We start from the raw sequence: 22,795 nt of genomic DNA, 5'->3' as shown, positions 1-22,795 counted from the left end.
TGCAATAGTGACAAACTAATTTAGGAGTTTTTTACTATGTGGGCATGTTAAACTTAAAAGTACATGTCCATCTTTTTAAATACACTACACCTCACCCTTGGGGCTAACTAGGGCCTGCTTTAGGTGTGACCTACATGTAATAAAAAATAAGGTTTCGGCCTGGCAAGTGGGTACACTTGCCAGGCTGAAATAGCAGTTTAAAACAGCACACACAGGCTCTGCTGTGGCAGGCCTGAGACACGTTTGAAAGGCTATTGTAGGGAATCAGTGCTGCAGCCCCAGTAGTAGCATTTCATTTACAGGCCCTGGGCACATATAGGGGCATATTTATACTCCGTTTGCGCCGAATTTGCGTCGTTTTTTTCGACGCAAAACTAACCCCATATTTATACTTTGGCGTTAGACGCGTCTAGCGGCAAAGTTCATGGAGTTAGCGTAATTTTTTTGCGTGAACACCTTCCTTGCGTTAATGATATGCAAGGTAGGCGTTCCCGTCTTAAAAAATGACTGAGATGCATATGCGTCGTATTTATACTCCCGGGCAAAAATGACGCCCGGGAGTGGGCGGGACTAAAAAACCCGCATTTGCGCCAGATTTTAGCGCCTGGGTCAGGGCAGGCGTTAAGGGACCTGTGGGCTCAGAATGAGCCCAGAGGTGCCCTCCCAAGCCCCCAGGGACACCCCCTGCCACCCTTGCCCACCCCAGGAGGACACCCAAGGATGGAGGGACCCATCCCAGGGAAGAAAAGGTAAGTTGTGGTAAGTATTTTTGTTAATTTTTTTTTGGCATAGGGGGGTCTGATTTGTGCCCCCCTACATGCCACTATGCCCAATGACCATGCCCAGGGGACAGAAGTCCCCTAGGCATGGCCATTGGGCAAGGGGGCATGACTCCTGTCTTTGCTAAGACAGGAGTCATGTTAATGGCGTCTGGGCGCCCCAAAAAAATGGCGCAAATCGTGTTAAGGCGATTTTTTTGCCTCAGCCTGACTTGCCCCATGTTTGGACGCCCAAACGCCATTTTTCCCTACGCCGGCGCTGCCTGGTGTACGTGGTTTTTTTTCACGCACACCAGGCAGCGCCGGTCGGCTAACGCCGGCTAACGCCATTCAATAAATACGGCGCCCGCATGGTGCTTCAGAATGGCGTTAGCCGGCGCTAATTTTTTTGGCGCAAAACTGCGTTAGCGCAGTTTTGCGTCAAAAAGTATAAATATGGGCCATAATGATTTTACTAGGGACTTACAAGTAAATTAAATATGCCAGTTGTGGAGAAGCCAATGAAACCATGTTTTAGAATGCAGGGTACCTGCTCTTTAGCACTGGTCAGCTGTGGTAAAGTGCCCAGAATCCTAAACGTCCGCAAAAAAGGAATCAGAAAAATACAGAAGAGGAAGGCAAAAAGTCTGGGGTTGACCCTGCAGAAAGAGCTATTTCTTCTTTATGAAACAGTAAGCAGATTAGATCTTATATACTACCTTTAAATCCACTAGTTTTTGAAAAGCACTTAAACTGTGCTTATACCTGGTGCATAATGCACATGGAATTCAAGCACACACTAATCATTTTAACCCACCCTCCCATATCGGTGCCTCCTCCTAGTCTTGGATTGTTAACCAGAAGTGGTAGGATTCAGAGTCAGAACCAGGAGCCGCCGCTGTTGCGGGAGCAAGTGCAGGAGTGGAGCGAGGGTGAAGAGACAGGCGCGGAGGCAGGCGGCCAACAATGGTCATCATGGGTAACAATGGTAACAGCAGCAAGCAGCACCCACCGGCAAGCCCTCCCGCCATGCCCACCCTCCTCCCACCTCGTCTGCCTTACGTCAGCACTCCAGCCAGCTTGTTCACTCCCAGCCCCTGACCCCCCGGCCCTGGTCTCCCATGCTGCCCCTCACGTCTGTCAGGGCTCAAGTGCCAGTAAAGTGCTGGGACCGAGCGCCTGCTCTCCCTTGCTTCCCTTGCTTTCCTGCCACTACCGGCAGACTGTTCGGTACTGCCGTGCATTTGAGGTTTGCAGGGAGGCTTCAGGGAGCCTATGGAGGTACGATCACAGGCCCTGGACACCCCAGGACGGCTCGGCTTTGCTTGCTTCAGCTTCAGAAAAAGCAGAGGTATGGGCAGTGAGGTGGGGTGCGGGGGCAGGTTGTACAGGAGCAGCCTGGGCAGGGGCAGCCCAGGCAAAGACCTATAAAAGAGTAAAAACGCCTGAAAAGTCGGGAAAGCGGCTGCACAGAATGTTCACCTCAATTCACCATGCACCAAGCACTACCGCTACTAGTTGCGCCAAAACCTTTTCACCAAAGCCAACTAACTTACTTTTTGTGGTTGCAATTTCGCTACTTTTGCTACTATTGTTCTTTGATTGTCCTGCAAGTGTCCCGGAATCACCGTACTTTTGCTCCCTTACAACTTTGATGCTGGTGATTCTTGGCGCTTCTGCATCTCAACAAGCATAGCGCAGCATCAAACATCAAACACAGCATCACATTTGCATAAATGGACAACTGGAAGGTGGCATCACAGCAAGCACACAATAGCCGGATCCAGTGCTAGCAAAACAACTGCACTCTTGCAGTGACCTGGATTGGTCCTGACGAGTGCAGTGGATTTAGTAAGCTGCTGCAAGTGCGCGCCCCAGCAACCTATGGAAGTGTCTAGGGTAGCGCTGAGTGCGGCTTGCAGGGTGTTTGGTGAGCCCCACTCGCCTGGGCCCATCTCTCCACTTAATCAAACTAAACCTGCAACAACACCGTAAACGTTACAGAAGACGATCTGATGCTGAAGGAAATGAGGTTGGGGAGGCGAAGGAAATCCCCGGTGCAGAGCAGGAAAAAGAAGGTATGCCATAGTGATCCTCCCTTGGTGGACATTCAACCAATGGGTGCTCAAATGGGTCAAATGGGTTCTGGAGCAGTGTCAGCAGGGATCACTGGTCAACCCAAAATAACAACAAAATTCCAATTTCTGAAAGACGGAGGATCCCTCATTTACTCGACTACCCCCCTGAGCATTGGTCTTCCTGTCCCACTAACACCTTCAGTGATAATCGAATCCAAGCATCAATCTTTACCTCTGCTTCCAAATGGCAATCTTAATACACTGCAGCGCGCGGCCCCCATAGAATCTGATGAAACGGAGCCAACACCCAGTGGCATAGTATCTGGCACTACAGCCAGCTCTCCCCTGTCTAAAGCCAGCTGCAAAGTCACTCCAGGGAGGACCAATTTAAGAAACCCTAAAACTACTGCTCAGGGAAAAAAAAATACAGACATGGGTAATGACGCAGGGGTGGTGACGAATGGAGGGGCCTCCTCCAGAGGGATACTTGAAAGACCTTCCTTGTCAGGAATGCAAAACAACTGGGATGAAGCCATCCAGACTAATTGATTCCCCCAGGAGGGGGCAGGCTGCTCCAGGGGACCAAGCCAAGGCAGCCAACACACCAGTCCAGGAAAGCTGGAACACGAGCAGAACGAGACAATCATGAGAAAGCTCTCATTGCACCAAAAGAATGAGCAAACTGGAACACAGCTAATCTTTTCCGCAACCAGGGCGAAACTGAGCCTAACAAGATTGGGAATGGCCAGATCAAAGCCGAGCCCAACACAGGGGTTGACTTTGATGACTTAACACAGGAAGAATGGAACAAGCTCCTCGTCTCATATTTTTGGGAGAAGGGAAACAAGTGCCTGACTGTATACCAAGAACCCTGTATTCCAGGTACCCCGGCCTTCCACCATATTCTTGGCAGACCCACTCCTGACAACAGTTATGGATCCCGTAGCCAGGTGAGAGAAAGCACCTGGCCAGCACTGCTCAGGACCATCCAGACAATGGCTGATGCACTCACTTATCATTCAGCTAAGATGGTCTTGCAAGTGGAGATTTTGAGCTCAGTAGCTGCCTATGTGGCTGGTATAGATCTCAATAACCTCATCAAGAGGTTTTAAGATGTAACCAATGACATTGCCTCAAGATGCTGCTGCTCTGTAACCCTAGACAAATTAAGTCAGCCACCAAGCGTATTAGAGGGCGTAATACAAGAGCTGAAAGACAGGAAGGGTGCACTCACAACCCCCACGCAATCACAAAGAGGCTGCAATAGCACACATGAAAGTGTGCCTAAAATCAGGGGTACTTTACTTGGAAAACTGCATGGTTGCAAACCTACCTGACATTCAATCAGATAGACCATGGATGTAAAACTGGGGGCAATGCCTCACCAACCAGTGACAAGGCAGCCCCTGATGCGACCCATCCCATAGAACATGAAACAGAGCCACCCATAATTAACCCATTGAAACCAAGCAACAAAAGGGGAAGACATGCAGCTCCAAAGGAACCCCTGAGATTAGGAAAGTTCACCCCCAACACCAGCCTTGAGGGGGGTCACCCCTGAAGCAAAGTGGCAGGACATCCTGGCCCAGAGAAACTGCTTAAATGGACTGAGGACATGCGGTGACTGGCAAGAGGTGACAGAAGCACAAGGTAACCCTCCCCAGAGAGAAGTACAAATGTTTATCCCTCACATGGATGGGTTGTCATTCGCTCAGGAGCCGGAACAGCTGTCCCTGAAGTAAGTTGTGAGGCGGTCTTCCCTGCCACTCTTCAGTCTGAATCTCTGCCCCTGGTCAGAGGATGACCAGATCTGGGCTCACTGTAACCACCCAAAACCACCTCTCAGAACATTTTTACACTTTGCTGTCCTCATCTGTGGAGGATTAAATTTCCACCACAAAAGAGTGCTCCACTAAATACACCCTAGGGGAGGGAAAGTGCTGCATAATCCTGTTCCATCCAGAATATCGATCACTTGGAATTATGGACATCCTCAATTGAGGAAATATATTAAAACTCTTAGGGCAGATTCCAGGCCTAACTAACATCACCTCATATATGATTGAATCTGTAGAGTTCATAAAGGGGGAGCAAGGGAAAGCCAATGAAATAACCAGATTTATCTGGTAGTCTGCCACCCTGGCTGCTGCAGTTCTTATGGAAAGTAAACACTTTAAGAAGTGTGGAATCAACTTGGAAGGTGTATCAGATCCCAGATATCCATACCCCCTAAGGCCACAAAAAGGTGCATTGGACAAGCAAAACAAGGCTGTCTGTGGTTCCCCACATGGTCCTAAGGGGCGCATGGGGCCCACCCTCTGGAATAGGTTCCAACACCACAGGGAGTGTATGGCCCACACAACACGCGTCTAAACAGAAGGAAAGCAACAAGAGAGATGATTGGTGGTGGGTAGCCTGAAACCTCAACCAGACGCAAGCAATAAAGTGAATCCACATCCTAGGGGGTGAGGAGGCCCGTAAGTGTCATTGCTTAAGACTCTGCTCTTGGAATATCCATGGCCTAAAGGACAAATTGCAAGTCCCTGAAACACTCAACTACCGCCGGGGCTTTTCGGTCATCGTTCTACAAGAAACTTCGGCCTTGGAACCAATATCTATCTTGGACTACTTCCATGCCCTCCTACCTGCTATCAAGGAAGGCAAATTTGGCCGAAGGAAAGGTGGCCTGGGGGTGTATCTTTCAACTGCTTTAAAAACCAGCTGTAGGGTGCTCTCTTCTGACGCCAATAAATTTCTCACTGTGCACCGGACTTTTCTGCACAGAAGGAAGGTGCAAGGGTTAATACTAGTCAACATCTAGATGCCTCTGAGATGAAAAAAACCAGGAGGCAATGTCGAAATTACTTGTAGATCATTTCACTCAAGTGGCCGGCTCTTATCCGCTCCTTCCACTATTAGTAACAGAGGGCTTCAACTCGAACATACTATGAGGGTATGTAACCAATGAGGTCACAGAAACCCAGGAACATCAGTGGTCTAACCTTATTCACTGATTAAGACAGCAAAAAGAAGTAATATAGGAACAGCTTTACTGGGCTCTCTTGAGCACTTAATACTCAAAGCCCTAAATGGCCGATTCAGTGAAGACACCCCACCAAGTGAAGATACCCCCACCTTCCTTATCTTTTCATGTCTCAAACAGAAATTCACTAAGCAATTTTACTTGGGCCTCCTTATCACTGGTGCAACGGTTCTTTCTTTCAAACTGGGTTTAAGGTCCGAAAATGATCACCTACCACAGGAAGTGGTCTTCACTCCTAATCCAACAGTACATAAGATCAACGTAGAACCTGCTGGCTCTGAACATTCGTACCAGCTAAAAAGAATCAAATGGACAGCTATTTCTCTAGCTTCCTTGGCCTAGCTTCCTTGGCCGAGGAAGCGGAAAAGCAACTAAAAAACCCCCATAGAACAGATGGGTCAGCTAAAGACAAATGGGCCCTCAATCTCTTCATGGCTGATTTTTCAACAGCGCCCTCTTCAATCAACTCCAACGCAACACGACTGGGGGATGAAGCAACTGTTGAACCTCCTATATGCAGATGACGTCGTGCTACTCAGTAGAACAAGGGAAGGCATGCAACATCTCTTGAAAGCCACAGAAGATTACTCCTTTGAGAATAGGCTGCAAATCAACCACAAAAAAACTAAACTCTTGATCCTAGGCAAGGGATCCCTGGGGGGGTTGCAACCTGGGGACAAAGTGGGAGCACGCTTGAAGAAACAGCAACTTATATATACATGGGTCTTCTGTTTGGATCCTTTCTTAAACACAAAGAAGAAAAAAGATAGAAAGGGGCTGCTCTCTCCATAGGGCTTCAGAATTTGTCAACCAAATTGAACAAGTACGCGCTCAGCCCATTGTTAGAAGTAGCCAGAGCTAAGGTGGTCCCGACGTTAGCTTACGGAAGTGTTGCCCTTCGTGGTAGAGACTCGAAGGTCCTGGATGAGACCATAGTGAGCATATACAGGCAAATGTTCATTCTTCCAAGTTATACATCACCTGCACAGCTAAGGCTGGAGCTCGGCTTACCTAAACAGTCTCTAACAAGGTACGCAGCTTATATCAACTTTTTTCATAAAACAAGGAGTGCAGCCAGAAACACTATAGACTACAACATATGGGAGGAAATAACAATGAAGCCCTGCTCGCCGGCATGAAAATATCTTGATGCCTCAATAATGCAGCTCTACATCAAGAGTTTATGGTCATTGGAGCTTAACCACAAACTATTTAAATCCTCAACTAAAAAAGTAACAAAGCTTCTGACCCTATCTGAAGACAAGATAACTCCAAAGAAAAGGCATCATGCCTGGCTAGTCCTAAATAGCAATAAGATTCTAGCCCCCCAGCCATACCTAGGAGATGTCTTAACCTACAGCATCAAGAGGAAGTATTTGCTTTACCGCTTGGGGGTCCTCTGAGCAGGCAGATACAAGAGCCCATAGTGACGTTCAGCAAAAGATGAACCCTGCTGGCTCTGTGGGTCAGCATCCAAAACCGTGCCCCACATGTTCTTCCTATGCTCCACGACCCTGAAGGATCACCGCAGGCTTCTGCACCCGCTGTGGGTACAACTGGGGGTCTGCACATGCAGACATGCGACCCTAAGCTACCTCAGTTCTGCCAACCGAAAACTGATTGCCCATATGGTGAGATATTTGGAAGGTGTGGAGCAGGCTTTGGCTGATGCAACCACTACAGACCATAAGACATAGGCATATGCCCTCTGCCAGGGTGCAATAACAATAACGCCTCAGAATCAAATTACACTTGCTCATTTAACATTATACAAGTGTAACGGTTTTATTTTGCGTGTCTCATTCTGTACAAGGGTTTTAATTTATGTGTTTTATTGTGCACAAGTGCAATTATTTTTTATTACCTAGGCACACTGATAATACATTTGATTTGATTTAAACATGTTAACCATTTTAGATTAATTGTAGTGTGCAAACTGCTCAAAACATGGCAATTAATGTGTTGAGCTTAATTTTGCTATAACATATTTCATGTCAATCTGTCAAGGGAGTGAGGCATAGAGAAGAGATCAAAAAAGTATTGTTTTTCCCTTTTTACTCCCAAAGGAAAACAGAGCTGGTTTGAGATCTATGTAGGTTTGGAATATGGTGTGGGTAAAAAAATAAATATACTTCACCTAGCTCCAGGGTGTACAAATGTTGGCTCCATAAAGTCACAATCAGGGGGGTTAGTTGGAAAAACAAGGGACAGCCATGCACAGCGAATTCTGTGCACAGCTGCCTCTAAATTTACTTCTCAACCCAGCAGAATTGAGTTAAGGTCTCTAGGCAGCAGGCTTGGAACGTATGAGGACGGTGCAGCATGTGGTTCAATGTGGTTCAATGTTATACCCCAGGCACATTCCTTACTCTGCAAGGCCAAGGAACATACATGGTGGACTTTTGATTTTAGGGTTAGTTAAAAAAAACAGATGTGCACACCAAAGGCTGCATCCAGCAGTTCTGGAAAGGTTTCTTTCAAACCAGCTACACATAGTTAAAGGCCATGCACATCTGCTTTGAAAGATGCCTTCTGAAAATATGAATTCACACAGCCCACTTCACTTGACCATAAGTGTACAGACAGAGATCTAAGCTACCACCTGTGCTCAATCTTCAGGGTGCACAAACATCCTCTGTGTGCAGTGTATGACTTTGAGGCTCTGTGTTATATATATTGTATACTGACGTTCACCAGTAGCTGTTATAGTTAGGAGCTAGTTTCCATAGGAAAATAGTTTTTTGTTTTGCCAATAACTTTGGTGCCGTTTACATAACTAGTATGACAGTTGGTTCAGATGCTGTCTTAAAAGTTTCAGAGTGATCCGTCAAGCAGGGGCCGAGAAAAAGAGGAATCCCAAAATGTGTTTAGCAAATGCATTTTCCCAAAAGGAATTTCTACACAACCACAGCCCGAACCACTGGACGGAATTACACAAAATTTGGTAGAAACCTAGCTTTTGTTTACCAGAAAAGGAACTTTTTGTCATTTGCTGTAAATCCTTTTCTTAGTTTTAGAGATATTAAAGTTGAAACAAAACATATCTAGGGGTGCGAATCCAACAGTCCCCATGGTGATATCAGATTGGCTGCCAACACTTCAAGCAGGAAGTGTTGAAAGCCATTTTGGGATGCGGCTGAAGCTGAGTCTGAAACAAAACACAAAAAAAGGACGGGGCAGAGTACGAATACACTAACCACCGAGCCTTGGTCCTGGGATTCCTCTGGGACCACGCCAGGGTAAAACATTTTCAACAGGATCCACATATTTTGCCAACATTTTTTTTTTAAAGTACCGGCTCCCGGGCTTTCTATTGATTTGACCCCCGCTTGGGCCAGATCCTGGGGGCATGCGCAGTATAGTAAGAAAGAAGGGGGGCACATGGGGCCTCCCTCCTAGAACTTTTAAGAGCCCCAATATATATACAGGGGTGCCACATTGAACCCCCTAGGGCCCCAGGGACGACCACCACCCCAGGGCAACAGATTAGAAATAGGGGATCCATGTGGATGCCTCCAGGCCTGGGGACCCACAATTCCCTCTGGTGATATTAAATAATGATATGAAGGCCATATGGACCCCCTAGGCCCTGGGAACCACCACCTCTCTGGAGCAACATTATAAAAATTGGTGGGGGGCACGTGGATCCCCATGGACCCCGGGTACTACCACCTCCCCAGGACAAATTTCATTTTTAAAAATATGGAGGGGGGGCTGTGCGCCCCCCCCTCTTATGGGCCATATATTGCCCCAGGGACCACAACCTCTCAGGGGCCGGCCCATGCAGAAAAAAGGAAGGGGGCTGCACGACCCGCCTTCTGGAGCCATAAATGGCCCTGTGGACTAGCTCCTGAGGTGCCCAACCAAAGCTGTGTGCAGCAGCAATTGGATTAACGTAAAGTGATTAAAATTACTTTACGGTAAAAAAAACATAGAAATCCACTGAAAAAGTCAAAGGTTACAGGGATGTTATAGTTAGGAATTCGATTTAAAAAACCATGGATATTTACTTTAAAAAATGCATCCTATAATGCAACTATAATCGTGCCCTCGCCATGCATTGCTATAGTAACCTTAGGGTGTGAGTTATAGTCACTTGAGATAACTATAACTATAAATACTGAATTTCCATGTTTTTTGTGAGTAAATTCAGAACCTAACTATAACAGTCCTGTAACCTTTGTTTTGTTAAGTGAATTGTATACATATATATATATTTCTATATTGCTAAATAGATGTATCTATATATATATATATATATATATACATATATATATATATATATATTACATAGAGGTGGTCTCCACTGGGTAGTTATAGGTTGGACCCAGTTTCTATAGAAAAAGTGCTTTTTGTTTTGCTAATAACTTTGGCTCTGTTTAATGAATCATCATTAAATTTTCAAAAAAGTATGACACTCCCTTCAGCATTTTTCTAGAAAGTTCCGGTGTGATCTGTCAAGTGGGAGCTGAGAAAAAGAGGGGTCCCAAAATGCTTTTTCCCCATGCATTTTTCCAGGTGGATTTTGAACAGGAATAGCGCAAAAAACACTGAACAGAATTACACCAAATTTGGCAGAAAGGTAGCTCTTGGCCCAGAAAGTGATCTTTTTGTTATTTGGTGTAAATCCGTTCAGTAGTTTTTGAGAAATTAAAGAAAAACAAATTTGTATATATAGGGTCGCTAAGACTCTGCAAACCCTCCCAATGTAGTGCTAAGATCTGATTTCCTGCCAACACTTCAACAAGGAAATGCTGTCAGCCATGTTGGGGCTTGGATTCAGCTGAGTCCCAGAAAAAAGAGTAAAATTAGAAAAGGAGCCAGGTTATCTTCACCCCTTAGCTCTTGTGCTGGGGTCCCAGAGAGAACCCGTGTGCAAAAAAGCATTTTTAAAAACATTTTCAGCAGGAGATGCAGCAGGTCGTGAGTCTGCAAAAAAAAAATGAAAAAACAAGTGCGGCTCCCTGGGGGCTACAATAAAAGAATGAAGGGGGTCCCTTGTGGACTCTTGAGCCCCAGGGATCACCACCTCTCAAGGGCAAATAGAACACTGGAGGGGCCCATAATTGCACTGGGGACTACCACCCCCCAGGGACAGCTTCTGCTATGCCCCTGGTACCCACCCCTGGGACATAGCTGTTTGCTCTGACTTGGCAGGAGCTTTGACAGCTCCCAGCAAAATCAGAGCAAACAATCCAATTCAAGCAAGTGAGAGCTGTCATGCAGGCAGGGAAACAGAGGAAACAATTGCTTTCACAGAGAAGGAGCTGCATCTTTAGCAGCTCCCTCTCTGTGACAGCAGTGCTGGCATCCGTAGGAGGTGGGAAGCCAGCTGGGACTGCAGGAGCCTTCAGGCTCCCCCCACCCTCTTCAACCATTTTGACCCAGATGACATGGCCGGGCCCCAGGCGATGGGGTCCCTGGGGCTGAAATTGGCTTGGGGAGGGGGGGCGAGTGTCTCCCACTCCCTGCTAAAATAATTTGAAGACCGGGCCCCAGTGGATAGAGTTCCTATGGCCAAGAACGGCCTGGGCAGGATGGCCATGCAACCCCCCTCCCCCCAGCACCCCTCTCCCAAAAAAAAAGAGAAGTCCAGGCCCTAGGTGGTGGAGTCCCAAAGGTTTAAATTGGCCGAAGGAGGGACACCTTCCCAACCATGGAATCCCACCTAATTTCAGCCTGAGGGACTTTGGTCCTTGGTGCTGAAATTGTCTGGGAGAGGGGAGCCACGCGGACCTGCAGCCAACTCTCGCTGCACTAGTCCAAAGGTTGTGTACAGCTTGGTGTTTGGTGGTTTGGGGGGTTGGCTGCAGGCCGTGCGGGCAAGCACCCCGTGCATGGCCAAAGACAATGCGCAGCGGTGGTTGTATTAACATACAGTAATTAAAATTACTTTAAGTTAAAAAAGCCATACAAATTCACTGAAAAAAACAAAGGGTACAGGGACGTTATAGTTAGGCTCACATTTTAAACATACAAAACCATAGAAACTCACCTGTTATAGTTAGAGTTATCTCAAGTAACTATAGCTTGTGCTCTAAGGTAACTATAACTCGGGCCTTCGCCATGCACCGCTAATTACACAACAATTTATGACACTCATGATATCTTTAATTAGCATAACTTATAATTTCAATGTAATATTCGCCCTAAAGATTTTCATGAACAAACTGTGCATGGCGGGGTGCCAGGTTATAAGTGAATATATATATATATATATATATATATATATATATATATATATATATATATATATATATATATAAATAAAAATATACATATATAGATATATATCAGTAGCCAGCACATGGTTATAGTTACAACGTAGTTTACATAAGCCATTTGATGACTCTTCAAAAACATTTCAAAAGTAGTGTGCCAAACAATTCAGCTGCTGTCTGGAAAGTTTCAGGGTAATTCAACAAGCGGGGCTAACAAAAAGGGGGGTCCCAAAATGCATTTTCCCCATGCAATTCCCCATATGGAGTTTGAACACCACAGCCCGGACCGCTGAACACAATTACACCAAATTTGGTAGAAAGCTAGATCTTGGTCCAGAAAGAGTGTTTTTTTTTTAAATTTGGTTTAAATATGTTCAGCTGTTTTTAGGTCATTTGAAAAAAATATGTATATCTAGGGACTCAGCGGCTCAGTACACTTTTAAGCTGTAATTCCTGATTAGAAAGGAGTAGCTTGCTCATGTTTCATATCTTTGGAATAGTAATTGTTAGACCTGACAGCCTTAGGGTGGTCACCCCTAACTTTTTGCCTGCCTCCCTCCACTTTTTGGACACTGTTTATGCTGGTTTTTAGACTCAGTGCACTTTACCACTGCTAACCAGTGCTAAAGTGCATATGCTCTCTCCCTTTAAACATGGTAACCTTGGATCACACCAAATTGGACTATTTGATTTACTTGTAAGACCCTAGTAGAGTGCACTATATGTGCCCAGGGCCTGTAGATTAAATGCTACTAGTGGGCCTGCAGCACTGGTTGTGCCACCCACTTTAGTAGCCCCTTTACCTTGTCTCAGACCTGCCATTGCAAGGCCTGTGTGTGCAGTTTCACTGTCACCTCGACTTGGCATTTAAAAGTACTTGCCAAGCCTAAACCTCCCCTTTCTCTACATATAAGTCACCTCTAATGTGTGCCCTAGGTAACCCCTAGAGCAGGGTGCTGTGTGGGTAAAAGGCAGGACATGTATCTGTATAGTTTACATGTCCTGGTAGTGTAAAACTCCTAAATTTGTTTTTACACTACTGTGAGGCCTGCTCCCTTCATAGGCTAACATTGGGGCTGCCCTCATACATTGTTGAAGTGGTAGCTGCTGATCTGAAAGGAGTAGGAAGGCCATATTTAGTATGGCCAGAATGATAATACAAAATCCTGCTGACTGGTGAAGTTGGATTTAATATTATTATTTTAGAAAAACCACTTTTAGAAAGTGAGCATTTCTCTGCACTTAAATCTTTCTGTGCCTTACAATCCACGTCTGGCTGGGTTTAGTTGACAGCTCCTTGTGCATTCACTCAGACACACCCCAAACACAGGGTACTCAGCCTCACTTGCATACATCTGCATTTTGAATGGGTCTTCCTGCGCTGGGAGGGTGGAGGGCCTGCTCTCACACAAAGGACTGCCACACCCCCTACTGGGACCCTGGCAGACAGGATTGAACTGTAAGGGGACCTGGTGCACTTCTAAGCCACTCTTTGAAGTCTCCCCCACTTCAAAGGCACATTTGGGCATAAAACAGGGCCTCTGCCCTACCACCTCAGACACTTCCTGGAGAAGAAACCTGAACCAGAACCTGCACCCTGACAAGAAGAACTGCCTGGCTGCCTAAAGGACTCACCTGACTGATTTCTACAGAGGACTGCTGCCTTGCTGTTGCCCTGCTGTCTTGCTGCTCTCTTGCTTTGCTGCAGAAGTGCTCTCCAAGGGCTTGGATAGAGCTTGCCTCCTGTTCCCTGAAGTCTGAGGACCAAAAAGACTTCTCTCTTGCAAGTGGACTCCTTGTGCGGTGACAAATTTGATGCACAGCTTGTGCTGCGGTGAAAACTTCACCGCTCGCTGAACCGGATCGACGCCGCTTGACTTTGCGAGGAAAAGATCGACGCGGCGCCTGCGGTGCGACCAGAACTTCGTCGCACGCCGCCCAACCTCCAGAGGGGAAATCGACGCATCGCCCACCGGAACGAAGTACAGCTGGTCAATAAGCCCAGGATTCCACGCACAGACCCCGGGGCATCTAAAAACCCTGAGACCCGAAGAGGAGATCCGTCCGCGTGCCGGAAATCGATGCAACGTCTTCCCCGCATGAAAAATAACGACGCAAGTCCATGTGTGAAGGGGCGAAACCGACGCACACACCATTTTCCATGCATCTCCTCCTCTAAGCCCTTTGCAGAGATTTTTCACTCCAACCAGGTACTTTGTGCTTGAAAGAGACTTTGTTTGCTTTTTAAAGACTTAAGACACTTTATATCACTTTCCAGTGATATCTTTACAATTTCTTATTGCATCTTTTATCGTTTTGACCTGAAAATATCCAGATAAATATTATATATTTTTCTAAACACTGTGCGGTGTATTTTTGTGGTGCTACATTGTGTTATTGTATGATTTATTGCACAAATACTTTACACATTGCCTTCTAGGTTAAGCCTGACTGCTCAGTGCCAAGCTACCAGAGGGTGGGCACAGGATTAATTGGATTGTGTGTGACTTACCCTGACTAAAGTGAGGGTCCTTGCTTGGACATAGGGTAACCTGACTGCCAACCAAAGACCTTCATTTCTAACAGTAATGATAAATCCTCTTTACTGCTAAAGTCATTTTTAACATTACCATTTTAGAAATGCTATTTTTTTAAAGTGGGCATTTCTTTGCTCTTAGAGCCCTGAGTGCCTGCAGCCTGTCTCCAGTAACCATCTGGGGTGGGTGACAGCTACACTTCATGCATTCCATCTAGACAGCCACAAACACAGGAAGGTTAGTTGTGTCTGATGCTTATCTGCATTAATCTGCATCCTGACAGCTCTTCCTGGGCAGGAAGGGCAGGAGGGGACGACACTTATACCTGAATAAGCAGTGCCTGTCCCAACACAAAGGGCCAGTTACCCTCTACTGATAGTCTGGAGTAGGGGCTGAGAACGAAAGTGCACTTCAAAGACCCTTCTTTAAAGCCACCGCTGCTTTGAAGGTACAAGTGGGTAGAAGTACTGGGTCTCTGACCTCACCACACCAGACACTTCTGGACCTACCACTGGACTCTGTCAGAAGAAATGCTGTGCTGCATCAAGGACTGACATTCTGCTGGACTGCTGACCTGGAAGGGCTGCTTTTCTGCTGTGCTGCCCTGCTGCCTGCTGCTCTCTGACATTGCCTTGCACATCAATGTGATCTCCAAGGGCTTGTTGGCTTGCCTCCTGTTGCTAGAGACTCAGGGATATCAAAGTCTCTACCACTGCTCCTGTGCTTGGTTCACTGGAAATGGACCCAGAGAATTGCACTAGAAAAATCAGTGCAGCTCCTGCCTGCTGGAAGCTGCAACCGATGCATCAATGCTGTTGCAGGAGTAAAACCCGCACATCGCACTTGGGGCACGAGCAGCACATCTGGAACTGCTGCATTGACTGACTGATCCCCTGCCTCCTGGAAAGGGCACCCAGTGCATTGGCATCAACACAGCACTGAAACCACTGCATCACCACCGTTGCTGAAGGAAGACTGACTCGTCCCTTCAGCAGCATGGAGAAACCAAGCGTATTGGCTTCAAAATCAATGCATAACAGCCTCAAGACTATTCTTCAGAAACCAATGCATCGCCATCAACACATGTGACAAAAGAAATGCATCCCTCGACTGCAGAAGTGACATTGATGCATTGATGCTGCATCTCGTGTTCGCAACCAGGATATAGGTGCTCTGTCCCTCGGGACTGCGTGGCTCCTGTACCTGGTCCATGCTCTATTGCAGTTGGCTTGAACTGTTGAGTTTGCCTTGGTCCAGTGTGACCTCAATTATCCCCTAAAGCTCTATTTGCTACCAAGTGCTGGAACTCTTTTTATTGTTTTGAAATACATAACTTGGCTTCTACTTATTGGATTTTTGCCACTTTGGTCTTGATGCATTTATTAAACTATTGTCTATTTTTCTACATGTGTGGAGTCTTTTGGGATGTTTTTATTGTGTTATTCTGTGTGTGTGTGTGTTGAACAAATACTGTGCACATTGCCGCCTTAGATAAGCCGGAATGCTACCAGAGGGTGATCACAGGTTATCTCTGAGTGTGTATCTGACTTACCATGACTAGTTGGTCTGGGTGCATATCCCTGCCAACTAGAGAACACACTTCTAACAAGGATGTTTTATATGACTGTAGGAAAGTACCCTCTTTTTGGCATGTTGTCCCCAATTTCTGCCTGATGTCAGAGTGTTTGACTGTGTCACTGGAGTCCTGCTAACCAGGACCCCAGTGCTTACGCTCTCTCTCTCCTCTCAAATTTGTCACTACATACTGGTAACCCAGTATTTCATCCCAAATTGCCACACTGAAACCCCCTTATAAGTCCCTAATATATGGTACTTAGGTACCCAGGGCATCGGGGTTCCAGGTGATCCCATTGGGCTGCAGTATTACTTTTACCACCCATAGGGAGCCCAGGCAAAGGCTTCTATGGGACTGCCATTGCAGCCTGTGTGAAATGGTGCATGCACCATTTCACAGCAATTTACACTACACCAGGTCACTTATAAGTCACCTACATGGCAGGCGGCTGGGTGCGAAGTACCTATGTGTGAGGGCACCCTGCACTAGCAGAGGTGCCCCCACATCGTCCATGACCATTTTCCAGGACTTCGTGAGTGCGGGGACACCATTTTACGCGTGCACTGGATATAGGTCAATACCTATTTACAGTTTCACAATGGTAACTCCGAATATAGCAATGTAAGGTGTCTTACATCTGGGAATTGTACCCCAATACTGATTCTCGTATTGGTTTTACAATTCCATGCACTCTGGGGGCTCCACAGTGGACCCCCGGTAGTGCCATACCAGCCTTCTGAGATTTTCCAGGCAGCCCCAGCTGCTGCCACCTCAGACAAGTTTCTGCCCTCCTGTTGCTTGAGCAGCTCAAACCCAGGAAGGCAGAACAAAGCATTTTCTTTGGGAGAGGGGAGTTACACCCTCTCCCTTTGGAAAGAGGTGTTACAGGCATGGCAGGGGTAGCCTCCCAGAGCCTCTGGAAATGCTTTGAAGGGACAGATGGTGCCCTCCTTGCATAATCCATTCTACACCGGTTCAGGGACCCCTAGTCCCTGCTCTGGCGTGAAACTGGACAAAGGAAAGGGGAGTGACCACTCCCCTGTCCATCACCACCCAAGGGGTGGTTCCCAGAGTGTCCCTGGGTTTTGCCATCTTGGATTCCAATGCAGTGGGGTACTCTGGAAGCATCAGAGTGGCCAGTGTCAGCAGGTGACGTCAGAGTCCTCCCCTGATAGGTGCTTACCTGTGTAGCTGACCAATCCCCCTTTCAGGGCTATTTAGGGTCTCTCCTCTGGGTGTTTCCTCAGATTTGGATTGCAATAGTCCATCAGGAATCCTCTGCATCCTTTACTTCACCTTCTACCAACGAAACTGTATCCGGACCCTCCAAGAACTCTACAAACTGCAACAGAGAAGCAAAGATGGCTTCTGCAACATTGTATCTTCAGCTTCTGCCAGCAACTGTTTCCAGGTTGTGCATCCTCCGAGTACTGCCTATCTTCAGCCTGCACCAGAAGAATGAAGGAATCTCCTTTGAAGTGAAGGGGTCACTTCCCTGCCTCAGCAGGTACCCCTCTGCAGAGATGACCAGTGGCGTGGGTCCCCTCTCCTGATGAAGTGCGTGGATCCAGCAACACAGGTGGTGGACTGAAGTTGTCTTGACAGTCCTAAGATCCAGCTGTCCAACTATGGTAGAGGTAAGAGCTTGCTTCCCCACACAAGGCAGTACACCCATGCACCGCATGATTTGTAGCTGCCAATTCTTGTGTGCTCCCATCCACAAAGTTCTTCATGCACAACACAGCTCTAGCCCCAGCACTTCTTTCTGCAATGCACAGCTTCCTGAGTAGTTCTCCGGCGTTGTGGGATCCCTTTGTGTAGTGCTGCATGGGCCTCCATTGGCGCCTTCTTTATCCCTGTGATGTGGGACTCCTGTGCATGCTGCCTGGTCTTCTGAGGGCTCTCTGGGTTGCTGAGAGCCCCCTCTTTCTCCCCTTCCTGGATAGAGGCCACCAGGTCCCTCCTGGTCCCAGGCAGTGCCATTTTCTGCTAATCATGAGCTTTGCATGTGCCACGGCTTGTTGGTGGAATCAAGCGACATAAACCAGACTGCAATCATTTATCCAGCATGGAACATCTTCTGCACCAACCAAGAACTCACATCTGTCTTCTTGGGTGCATAACTGACTTTGTTTCCTTACCAGTGGTTCTTCTTTTGTACCTACATGCGGGTTAGCAGGGGCTCCTGTTCTCCCTGACTCTTCAGTGCTTCTTGGAATTGGTCCCCTTCTTCCACAGGTCTTCAGGTCCAGGGATCCATCATTGGTGTCTTGCAGTCTCTTCCGGTTCTTGCATAATCTTCTATCACGACTTCTTGTGTCTTCTAGTAAACTTACTGTGATTTTAGTCCTGTTTTCCCGGGCTCTGGGTGTGTTCTATTACTTACCTATGATGTTTTCTTACACTCCCAGCACTCCTCTACACACTACACTTACCTAGGTGGGAAACCGACTTTCGCATTCCACTATTTTAGCATATGGTTGTGTCTAACTGTTTTTACAGCTATTTCTGCATTCTGGTGTATATACTGTGTATATTACGTACCTCGTAAGGGAGTATAGTCTCTAAGGTATTTTTGGCATTGTGTCACTAAAAATAAAGTACCTTTATTTTTGTAAGACTGAGTATTTTCTTTCATGTGTGTGAGTACTGTGTGACTACAGTGGTATTGCAAGAGCTTTGCATGTCTTCTAGATAAGCCTTGGCTGCTCAGTTACAGCTACCCCTAAACAGCCTGGCTTTTAGACGCTGACTACATTTCACCAATAAGGGATAACTGGACATGGTATAAGGTGTAAGTACCTTTGGTACCCACTGCAAACCAGGCCAGCCTCCTACTGGGTACATACTCCTGACAACTAGAGACCCCATTTCTAACAAGGATGTTGTATATAACTTGCTAAAAAAATCTTGTTTGAGAGCCCAAGGCCGGAAAGCTATCCTGGTACCAACTGGTTTGCTCGGGCAGTGCAGAATTCTACCTGCAAACAAGACAAGCTGGCATAGGTGCCAACATTCTCACCTGTACCTGCTTTACCCAAAACCTGCACACTGCAACTGGATGCTCTTCAATCGCCCGCATAAATCATTCATTCTCTTTCTAGCCAAAGAGTTCAAAAGGTTGCAGAAAAAGTGTAAAAAATACAGGATCGGTGCGGTGAGAATAAACATCAAAATGCATCTTGTAAAGTCTTGCAAACAGATATTCTTAAGCAGTTTTACACATAATCTTCATCAGCACTACTTTTGTGATTAAGGTATTGGTAACAAGCAGACAGGTGTCTGTTCTCCTTGATTTAACTCTAGCGATTCAATAAATATGTTTTTTTCACAAACAGCTAAAGATTTAAAAGAAAGCTTAAAAGGGCTTTAACAAGAGGGGCTGAAAAACTAGCTTTCACTTTAGCTTTTTTAATATTCTGCTGTCTAAGTTGTTACTGGCAGCATCTGCTGGCTCTGGAAGTAGGCTTTATAATGTTACAACCTGACAGTGATAACGTATTTCAGGAGCAGAGTGACCTAACTTTCTACTTCTTTGTGATGTATTAGTGACCTGACAACGTGACAGTAGTAATAAAAACAAAAACAGGTTTTAATATGGGGGTTTTAGGCTTCCATGAATAATTATTTATTAAAAATGTAAAGAAAATAAATATTAGTATTATTTTTAATAGTAGTAGTGGTAGTAGTAGTAGATGTATGTTAGAAACTGGGGCCCAGATTTGTGAAAAGTGCCACTCTTATCAGGAAAAAAAAATGCCAATAAAAATTAGATTCCTTTGCGCCATGTTTATGGCCCCCTAGCACCAGAATGCCCCATTTGCATACATTATCCTTGGCGCAGACATAATGTGGCGCAAGGGGTTACAAAGCACCACTTTGTAAATATGGCGTGGCATTTTTGCAGTTCCAGTGCCACATTAGTGTAAAACAAATTATGCTAATGTGTCATTGGGATGGCGCTAGGCTCCCATACATCTGGGCCTGTGTCTCTAGTTGGCAGAGATATGCACCCTGTCCAAGTAGGGACCATAGTCCTAGTCAGGGTAAATCAAAACACAACCTAAATGATCCTGTGCTCACCCTCCGGTAGCTTGGCACAAAGCAGGCAGGTTTAACTTAGAAAGCAATGTGTAATGTATTTGTGCAATAACTCATACAGAAACACAGCGAAAATATCACAAAAAATACTCCAGACCAATTTAGGAAGATTTATAATATTTATAGCAATAAAATAAGACCAAAATGACTAAAGTCCAATATGCACAAGTCAAGAATGTAGTAGTAATAATACTTGCTTTTCATACTGTGCTTCAAGATGCAGTTTTGCAGTATCAAAGCACTGTAAATAAAAGGGTTTACCATTACTCAGTTTTAAGATAAAGGATAAATAATTCCTTTATTCTTGTTGTCATCATTAAATACCGCCCTAAACTGCCAGATAGTTTTTCTGGAGTATTTCTCCAGAATGATATAGCAGTAGAACTGTTGTGTTATGAAGAATAGACAGCACAGATAAAGTTGAAACAATAGCCTGTAGCAATAAGATGTACTAAAATTTACTTAAACTTCACAGTTGATTGCAAAGTTCGTTACTAGGCAATTAAGTGCCTCTACAAACCTCCTGCAAAGGAATGGATTGTGTAGACTGAAGCAATCCCTTAAAGGACTGGATTATTTATGAGAAGGGCAAACTCTTGGAAATACATGTTTCTCAACTTCCTTTTCCAAAGCACATTTTGGGGCCTGTTCATAAAATGCATTTTGGAAAACTGAAAGTAGTACTACTGGTGTACCATTTTATATAGCTCTACATGCTTACCCAAAATATGTAAAATGTGAATATTCTTGGTATATTTAGATTCAAGTATTACTAATAGAAAGATCTGTGACCCTAGGATATGGTGGATGTTTTGGGGCCGATTCACACAGGCATGTAGGAGAAATTTAAAGAACATTCCTGTAATGCTACATCTTCCACTTATGAATGCTTTTCTTTAATCTGCCCCTATGTGTTTCAGGACCGGACTGGGAACCCGAAGCAGTCCTGGAAAATGTCAGATCAGCCCCCATAGGGTGCATAGTGAGCGAGGCTGACCACTACAATGGGGATTGGGGAGTTCTGTACCCCAAGAAAATTTGGGATAAAATGGCAAAAAAAGAATGATGCATTCTACAGCGTATTTTTCATTATATAATACTTATGGCCTAAGTTAACTATAACTTGCTCCCTCACTATGCACTGCTAATTACCCACATATCACATCAATCATGACATCTTCTTTGACATCATTGCTATCACTACAACATTTGCAATAAAATTATTGTTGAGAAAACTGTACATGACGGGGGCACGAGTTTTAGTTACCTTAGGGCACGAGTTATATTTTCTTGAGATACGTATAACTATAACTACTGAATTTATATGGTTTTATGTGTGTAAAATCTGAACCCAACTATAAATTTGCTGGAAAATATATTAATTAGTTCCGATTATGGGACAGAGTTTCAGAAATTATACAACCATTTACCTTTATTAAGTCTTTTTAATCTCCATGTATATAAACACTTACCCCTTTTCACATTGCCCCACACTCTGCTGCTTTTACTTTTGTGTGAAATATGGTGTCATTAAAGCAATGATTTAGTTACAGGATGCCAAAAGAGCATGGCACTTCATCATGTGCAGGTTCCATGAAAGACTTTTTTTAATTGAATGTTCTCTTCTTAAATTTCAAGTTGGTGTCTGAAAAGTGCATTAAGACATCTGCTTATTCGATCTAACATGTCCTTGCACTTATAAACATTTCATTCAACAGAGAATGTCCTAGAGAAAGAACTAGGAGACAGAGCTGCACCAGAGTACGGTAAGAAATATGAACTTTCAGATTGAGTTTCAACTCAAGAGACACAATAACTTCATGAATCATTACCTTCACTAACAGGCATGAGGTCAGAGGCTAAACCAATGTTTACTTTTCTGAGGTAAGCTATGTGAATAAATTGCCCAACGGAGAGCATTCATATGCACGGACTTCCTACTAACCGCAGGATTCATGTAGAGTAGTTAACTGATTTTCATTCCAGATGTGCTACCAACTGAACTGTAAGACCACCCCAGTTACTTACATCTTGCCATCTATTCATCAGAAGTTTGTCAACGGCTGCAAAATAGACCTGTTTTATAGAATAGGCGCTGTACATTCATGTCTAATCACATACGTTTAATCTTTTTCAGAGACTTTCCCTACGACAACAGATGGAAAACCACTTACTTCAACCAAAGCAGAGGATTTGTATCATGTAGTGATTTCTGAAACAGGTTTGTCTTTTATTCACTTTTTCCAAAATAGAACCATCCAGTACCATTTAGCAAAAATCCAATGAGTGTAAATGCCCTTTCTAATTTTGATGGGCTGCAAATTATGGGAAATTGTTAAATTGACTGACGTTAGAGAAGGGCGATTGTTTTCAATTTGTTCTAAGTGGCTGAAAAACTGCGAGTAATTCCACATACCTTGGATTGAAAAAGGTGTACTGCAGTTCAAATGCCATGCAGAACAAGAAGTCCTCATTCCGTGC

The 22,795-nt window shown here is 45.2% G+C and overlaps 1 protein-coding gene across 3 annotated transcripts in view; it reads left to right on the top strand.

The window, feature by feature from the left end:
* The window catches only part of CHODL (chondrolectin), a 277,889-nt gene that overhangs the window by 175,512 nt on the left and 79,582 nt on the right, over window positions 1-22,795 (top strand). For 2 of the 3 annotated variants that reach the window (XM_069204102.1, XM_069204100.1), the window contains exons 4-5: window positions 22,033-22,080; window positions 22,452-22,535. In XM_069204102.1, the coding sequence (XP_069060203.1) occupies window positions 22,033-22,080; window positions 22,452-22,535 (132 nt within the window). The remainder of the gene's footprint in view (window positions 1-22,032; window positions 22,081-22,451; window positions 22,536-22,795) is intronic. The other variant, XM_069204103.1, reaches the window with a different exon arrangement.

Source organism: Pleurodeles waltl, chromosome 8 (genome assembly GCF_031143425.1).
Source record: "Pleurodeles waltl isolate 20211129_DDA chromosome 8, aPleWal1.hap1.20221129, whole genome shotgun sequence".
NCBI classification, from domain to species: domain Eukaryota; kingdom Metazoa; phylum Chordata; class Amphibia; order Caudata; family Salamandridae; genus Pleurodeles; species Pleurodeles waltl.
This window is presented reverse-complemented; position numbering and strand designations above follow the sequence as displayed.